This window comes from Gekko japonicus, unplaced genomic scaffold (assembly GCF_001447785.1).
Source record: "Gekko japonicus isolate JY-2015 unplaced genomic scaffold, Gekko_japonicus_V1.1 scaffold3779, whole genome shotgun sequence".
Lineage (NCBI taxonomy): Eukaryota > Metazoa > Chordata > Lepidosauria > Squamata > Gekkonidae > Gekko > Gekko japonicus.
Window position 1 is genome coordinate 103,565 of NW_015162074.1, and position 7,915 is coordinate 111,479.

The 7,915-nt window shown below is 49.7% G+C and overlaps 1 protein-coding gene across 1 annotated transcript in view; it reads right to left on the reverse strand.

Moving 5' to 3' along the window:
• CERS1 (ceramide synthase 1) overlaps positions 1-7,915 on the reverse strand; it is a 33,096-nt gene that overhangs the window by 18,871 nt on the left and 6,310 nt on the right. Inside the window, exons 2-4 of the mRNA XM_015405635.1 lie at positions 5,894-5,988; positions 5,168-5,327; positions 1,646-1,826 (exon numbers count right to left, since the gene is read on the reverse strand). Coding sequence (XP_015261121.1) covers positions 1,646-1,826; positions 5,168-5,327; positions 5,894-5,988 — 436 coding nt within the window. The remainder of the gene's footprint in view (positions 1-1,645; positions 1,827-5,167; positions 5,328-5,893; positions 5,989-7,915) is intronic.

A 7,915-nucleotide genomic window follows, 5' to 3' on the forward strand; every position in this document is an offset into this window, starting at 1 on the left:
AAGGGATAGTCGTGTGCAGGGCTTCTTTTCTGGGGGAACGCGCCGGAAAACAGTTCACAAAACTCTTCACAAAAATTCATTTTAAAATGTTTAAAAGTTGATGAGTTTTCAGTATACAGATTGAAAACTTCATTTCCCTCTTGAGAGTTCTAGCACCTCTTTTTCCAAAACAAAACACAAAACGTAACAAAAAAAAAGCCCTGGTAGTGTATAATCTATGTGTTCCCTACAGGCCTCATATTTGGAAACCTGCTAGACCAAAGGGGCACTTCTGTGTGAGGTAACTAGACACCCCTGCTTCTTAGTTTTTTGACTCGACAGACAAGACCCAGGTGGAGATGAACAACAAAGGTTTATTTAATAGAGAATGGAATAGGGCAATTGTTATGTGTGGATGACTTCAATCTATAAAGTGAAACTGGCTCCCAAGTAAAGGAAATAAATACTGAAGGGGAATTTGGTTCCCCTTTCTCTGGACAGGTTGGGGAATTTCATATTACCCAGTTTCACCCGGTTTCAAGCCGGTAATGATCCGTTTTGAAGTGAACCGGTATAGGGCTGCCATTTCACACATGGCTTTCCCCTTCCGGTAAAGAGCTGGATCTGAAGCGGTTTGCCATTTCAGACTGCATCGCTTTTTCCCGCTTTTCCTCCGCCGTTTTTCGCCCGTGCGGGCGATCTCCGGCTTTTTTTTAAAAAAAACACGTTCGCTTTAGAGCGCTATAGCAGTATAACAAAACACTACATGCATTCCAATGGGATTGATATAATGCTATTCTGTTATAGCACTATAGGGCTATAACACTATAAAGCAAACGTTCCCAAAAAAAGCTGGAGATCGCCCACGCGGGCAAAAAACGGCGGGAAAAAGCGCATCGGAACCGGGAGAGGAAACTGAGGAGTACTTGGAAGCGGTTGACAGGTAAAACGCTTCAGCCCCGTTTCCTAAACAGGACAGAAGCGATTGTGTATGAAATGACAAATATATTCCGGAAGGGAACCGGTTCTCAAACGGTTCTGTCTGAAATGACAGACCAGAAACCGTTTGGGAACCGTTCCTCTTCTGAAATATATCGCCTGTCTGAAATTCCTCGTTATCTCCGCAAGTTCAAGGCGGCTCTTTTCTTTCAAGCAGAACACCTTTCTACAGAACCTCACATACCGCTTATGAATGATGGGGCCTTAACAGAATGTTTATTTGTCCCGCTGAAATAAGCTTTCTTCCCTCAGCTGACCCTCAAACCCTAACTAAATGCTGAATAAAAACCCTGGCTAAAGTGACGCTCTTATCCAGAGCCTCAACTCTCTGTCTGAGGGAAGACCTGTTTTCCTCCCCTTTTTAAAGCTGAGGCGGGCTCAGCCCCTCCCATCCAGCGGAGTTCCACGGGCTCTGACTGGCTAACAAATCGGCTCGGATTTACATGAGGCCTAAGCTACAAGGATTGGTTCAGAGCCCTGGAGAGGCGGGACGTTTAAGGATGCAACAGGACAGCCGCAAGTGACTTTTGGCACTGCAACACTGACCTCTCCACGTAGGATGTTTGTGAACATTCTGTTGCGCCGCACCAGCTCAGAGGGAAGGTTGAGGGGGAAGGCAACAGAGGACGAAGTCGGGAGGCGGGAAATGAACGAGCCCGGGACTCACCTGAAGACATAGGAGAGGGCAATGAGGACAAGGGTGACCACGTGGTGGATGAGCATCACCACCGAGTCCTTGCGCCAGGCGTCCATGTAGAGGGAGGCGTAGATCGAGTGGCAATAGAAGCTGCACTGCATCAAGTAGGCCACGGCGATGTCTGTCGGCACGTCCATGCCCTTCCTCCAATCTGGGCGGAAAGGAGGGCGACAAAGCAAGGTCAGTCCAGCAGCAGAAAAAAACGGATCCGGGATGGAAATTCAACTCAGCGCCCCCAATGACCCCCCCCTCGGGGCCAAGAAGTGGTCTCATCCACCCGGAAGCGCAAGCGGTGAACTTTGAGAACTGAACTATTCCATGCTGTGACCACTAGGAGACACTGCTGCAACAAAGTACAGACTGGGGGTGGGGGACACACGAAGCCACCTTATACGGAATCAGACCCTTGGTCCATCAAGGTCAGTATTGTCTACTCAGACTGGCAGCTGCTCTCCTGCATCTCAAGTTAGGGTTGCCAAGTCCTACCGTAGCTGCAGTCCTGGCCCTCTCCGGGAGTTCCTTGGTGTGCGCACAACGCACGCGTGCTGCGATGACATCACCCGGAAGTGACATCATCCCGTCGGGCACATTGGGGGGCGGGACCACTATAATTCAAGGGGAAAACATAGAGTTTTCCCTCGAATGATAGAGCGTCCCCCCGCAACGTGCCCGACAGGATGACTTCACCTCCGAGTGATGTCATCACGCCGGGCACGTCTCCGCGATCCCGGCACTTTGGGGGTGGGGTTTCCCCCAGCAGCCCGATGCGGGCCGGCGGGTAACAGACCCATCGAGCGTGGGTGTCCCCCCCCCCGGGACCTGGCAACCCTATCCAGGGGTCATTTCGTAGAAAAAGAGGTGCAGGAGCTCATTAGCATAACTCATTAGCATACCTTATTTGCATATGTCACACCCCCTGACATCACCGGAAGTGTGTCAGAAAGCAACACCCACCGCTCAGGCTCCACTGAACTCTTGGATTGCTAGCTATTGGGCGGGGGGGGGGAACGTACAGATCTGTCCTTGCAGAGGAGGGAGAGCTTGTACCGGAATAAAACTTGGTCTTAAAGGTGCCACTGGACTGTTTTGGGCCGGGGGGGGCTGTGCAGCTTACCTGGCTGCTTCTTGCTCTGCCTGAGGGCTGCTGGGAGCAGAGGGTGGGGCTTGTTGCATGTGCCCGCCCCCTGGGCTCTTTACTGCCGGAGCTCCGCTCCTGTGCGCTCCTGCAGGAAATGACCCCTGGCTCTATCTCACGTAGAGGTCTTTCATACCACCTACATCTGGGGGCATTTTTTTAAAAACATTGGCGATGTTCTACCATTTAGGGATGCCAGCTCCAGGCTGGGAAATACCTGGAGATTTTGGGGGTGGAGCCTGGGGGGGAAGCAGAATTTGGGGAGGGGAGGAGCCTCAGCAGAGAGTATATTGCCATAGACTCCACCCTCCAAAGCAGTCGTTTTCTCCAGGGGAACTGATCTGAACAGGGGAGCTGGAGATCAATTTTAATACTGGGAGATCTCCAGGCCCCACCTGGAGGCTGGCAACCCTACTGCTGAGCCGTGGGAAACCCCCGGGAGCATCACCTGCTCAAAAGGAAAAAATGCTTCCAAGAACAGGACGATTACAAACAAAATGCCAGTCTCCAAGGGCATTGATTAATTTCGATTTTCGACATGCACAGCACCCGTGTCTAATTGCCCACCCCCTTCCTATTTACTTATTTATTAAATTAGATTTCTAGACTGTCCTCCCCTGAAGGACAGGGCTCAGGGCCGTGTACAACTGCAGAGTCACATTTGTAAATTAAATTCACGGTTCAAGCAATAAAACCACCCCCCGGCAACGATTAACCAAATTAGATGGCGCTAGCCAGGGCTATTTTTGGGCAGGAACGCACAGGAACGGAGTTCCGGCTGGCTCCTGAGTTGGCCACGCCCAGCAGGAACTCATTAGCATAATAAGCCACACCCAACAGCAGAAACCCATTAGGATTGGCTACATTAGGGGTGTGTGGCCTAACATGCAAAGGAGTTCCTGCTACAAAAAAAAAGCCCTGGGTTTTGACAACAAACAAGGTAAACAGAATAAGAAGCAAAAGGTGGGTGTGGCTGGATGACCACACTTCTGGTAACATGGGGGTGTGGCCTAATGTGCTAATGAGCAGTGCTGTCAGGGTGTGGCCTAATATGGTAATGGAGTTTCTGCTGTTGGGTGTGGCCTATTATGCTAATGAGTTCCTGCTGGGCTTTTTCTACAAAAAGAGCCCTGGCGCCGCTAGCAAACTTCAGATTGCGCCACTCTCTCCCGAGGGGGGGCAAGAAACGGGAGTGCTAGACAGATGTGAACTGGCCTTGTCCTCAACCAAACACCTGGCAAAATATCCCTGCCTTACAGGCCCTGTGGAACTGCAGCGATACCTTGCTGGTATCTTCTGTGGCGGTTGTGGGAAGTGCCATCGAGACGCAGCCAACTTATGGCAACCCCCTGAAGTCTTCAAGGCGAGAGCAGATCAGAGGTGGTTGGCTGCTGCCTGCCTCTGACCGGGCCTGACCCTGCTTAGCTTCCCGGAACTGATGAGATTGGGCTAGACTGGGCCAGGCAGGTCAGGGTGGGATTTTCTATACATATATCCAGTTTGCAAGCTTAAAAGGACTAGCTGTTGTCGATTTTCCGGGTTGTATGGCCATGGCCTTGGCATTGTAGTCCCTGACATTTTGCCGGTGGCTGTGACTGGCATCCTCAGTTATAACCAGGGCTCATTTCCTGCAGGAGTGCACAGGAGTGGAGCTCTGGCAGTAAGGAGCCCAGGGGGCGAGCACGTGCAACAAGCCCCGCTCCCTTCTCCCAGCAGCCACGGGCCACGAGGAGCACAAGGATCTGCGCGTCCCCCCCCCCAATAGCTAACAATCCAAAACAGTCCAGTGGAGCCTGAGCAGTGGGTGTTGCCTTCTGACACACTTCCGGCGATGTCAGGGGGTGTGGCATATGCAAATAAGTTATCCTAATGAGTTATGCTAATGAGCTCCTGCACCTCTTTTTCTACGAAATGACCCCTGGGCATAACACAGATTCCACCTTGACACAGAGAGGACTCCATCTTTCTGTGTTATACTTCTGAGAATGCCAATCACAGCTACTGGTGAGACGTCAGGTCCTACAATGCCAAGACCACGGCCATACAGCCCGGAAAATCTACAACAGCTAATGAACTCCAGCCGTGAAAGCCTTCGACAACATATCTTTAAAGGACTACTTAAAAAGGCACCCTAATACGTAAAAAACCAAAAAAAAACCCCGTGAACAACAAACCAGCAGAAGCAACACAAAAGACACCTGTGCCTGCTTCCCAAACAATGCAAAAGGCCAAACCGAAAAGCAGAATGATGCTTGGAAAGTAACTTTCCGATCTCAGAAACGCTTCTCTACATTCCAAGTCAGCTCTGAATTCCATTCCAGGTGAAGTGGATGTTGGAACAGGAGGAAGCCACTTACCATAGAAGACGGAGGGCGGGTCGTAGAAAAAGGGGTAGCCGGTGAAGAAGAGCAGGTAAGTACTGTACGACCAAGAGAACAGGTAGTAGAGGAGCTTCCAGATGCTCTCCGGCACCTTTGTGGCATCCTTGGGGTCCAGCTGGCACCATTCTGCAAACGGCTGCAAGAGAAAAACAGGGGTTGGGTTTGAAAGACCCAGCCTGTACAAAACTCAGTACTCCCCCACAGAGAAATTCGGCACAGGGGGGGGGGGGAAGAAGAGAGAAATCGTTAAGGATTCCTACCTAAAAGACAGATGAGAAATAACCTCAGATGCCTAATGAATATCCTTGAATATTATGAAAAACATAATGGTAAACAATTAGCTCTGGTATTCTTGGATGCAGAGAAAGCATTTGACAATGTTAATTGGCCATTCATCACAGAGACATTGCGAATGGTGGAAGCAGGTGAAAACTTTATTAAGATGATTCAAGCTATATATAACGAACAAAGAGCAAGAGTAATGGTGAATGGCAAACTGACAAACACTTTTAAGATCCAAAAGGGGACTAGACAAGGATGCCCTCTATCTCCTCTTATATTCATCCTAGCCTTAGAGGTATTAAACAACGTAATAAGAAGGGATAAAGAGATTATTGGACTAAAATTGAAAGGAGACGAATACAAACTATTAGCTTTTGCTGATGAGATTGCATTTATTATGGAACAACTGAAGGAAGTTACTGTGGATTTACAGTGGATTCTGAGAGGGGCATTTGGAGATTCATACTCAGTATCCAATGTGCGAGTGGCGTAGTTGTTAGAGCGTTGGTACAAGACTGAAAAGACGAGAGTTCAATTCCCCACTTAGATACGATGCACAGTATGTGACCCTGGGCCAGCCACGCACTCAGCCTAAAATGGGGGGGGATTATTTTTTTTCATACAGAGATGAAATATTTACTCAAATTGTCTTAGTGAAGGAGTTCACGACATCTATCTTTGACTGGGACTGAGACTCTTACGAGTGGAAAAGATTATGTTTGTAAAACCACAGGATTAATTGTTGGCGGCATATGGTACTTGGAAATATAATTAATTTCATATTTAAAGAATTTGATATCGATTGCTAAGTTTGGGCCTGGATGGGTTCAGCCCCGTGTACCCCCCACCCCACCCTGGGGAAATTGAGAAGTCCAAGCCCGTCTTTCACAGCACCCAAGATCCTTGTGGCTGGAGAAGCCAGGGATTTCTGACACGGCCTACCAAAGAGAGCCAGTTTGTGTAGTGGTTAGGAGCGCGGACTCTAATCTGGGAGAACCGGGTTTGATTCCCCACTGCTCCACATGCAGCTCCTGGTGTGACCTTGGGTCAGTCACAAGTTCTCTCAGAGCTGTTCTTTCACGAGCAGTCCTCAAAAGAGCTCTCTCAACCCCACCTACCCCACAGGATGTCTGTCGTGGGGAGAGGGAAGGAGAGGAAATTGTAAGGCACTCTGAGACTCCTTTGGGTAGTGAAGGGCCGGGCATAAATCCAATCGCTTCTTCTGTTCTTCTTATGCTCCTGGCAGGAAGAAACCACCTTAATCTCAAATCAGACCCCAGGCCCATTTAGCTCGGTCTCCTCTGCTCTGGCTGGCAGCGGTGGCAGCGGCTCCCACAGAGAAAGGCCTTCCTGAATACCTGAGATCCTTTGAAGGCGGGTGATAGGAAACAGCCTGGGGTAGCTGGCCAAGAAGAAGAAGAGAAGAGTTTGGATTTATACCCTGCCCTTCACTACCCAAGGGAGTCTCAGAGTGGTTTACAAACTCCTTTCCCTTCCCCTCCCCACAACAGACACCCTGTGAGGTAAAAGAAGAAGAGATTGTATTTATACCCTGCCCTTCACTACCCAAGGGAGTCTCAGAGCGGCTTACAAACTCCTCTCCCTTCCCCTCCCCAAAACAGAATCCCTGTGAGGTAGGTGGGGCTGAGAGAGGTCTGACAGAAACTGCTCTTTTTTCAAGAACAGCTCTGGCAGAACTACGGCTTGCCCAAGGTCATCCAGCAGCCACAAGTGGAGGAGTGGGGTCCCAGAGAAGAGTCCACGCACTTAACCACTACACCATGTAGGACCAAGAGGACAGCTAGCAGAAAAGCTCACAAAGCTGCTCCTCGGCCACCGAAACACAACCCCTACCCCAAAGCAATCTGTATGTACTGAATGTTATTGCTTATTGAATGTAATGAATACTTATACCTGACTAGGATGAAACAATGACACACTATGCACTTTACTAAATGATGGCCATAAACAGAACGCATTAGTTTGTTAAAAGGTTTCTGCCGTGTATATTTATTTGTTACTAGACTCTCCTAACACTGCAGCTCGGGTTGCTTCAACCTCCAGGTGGGGCCTGGCTCTCTTGGAATGGTCGCCAGGCGACAGAGATCGGTCACCCTGCGACTCTCCCGCTCATTATGCAATCTCCCGCCGGGAGTCGTCCCACGCGCGCGCTCGAAGTTCATCTGCTTAGCTAATAGTCTTGCCCAGCTATATGTATTGGGATGTTCCCGCCCTCCAGCACGGGCCAGGGCTATTTTTGGGCAGGAACGCACAGGAACGGAGTTCCAGCTGGCTCCCAAGTTGGCCACGCCCAGCAGGAACTCATTAGCATAATAGGCCACACCCAACAGCAGAAACTCATTAGGATTGGCTACATTAGGGGTGTGTGGCCTAACATGCAAAGGAGTTCCTGCTACAAAAAAAGCCCTGGGTTTTGACAAC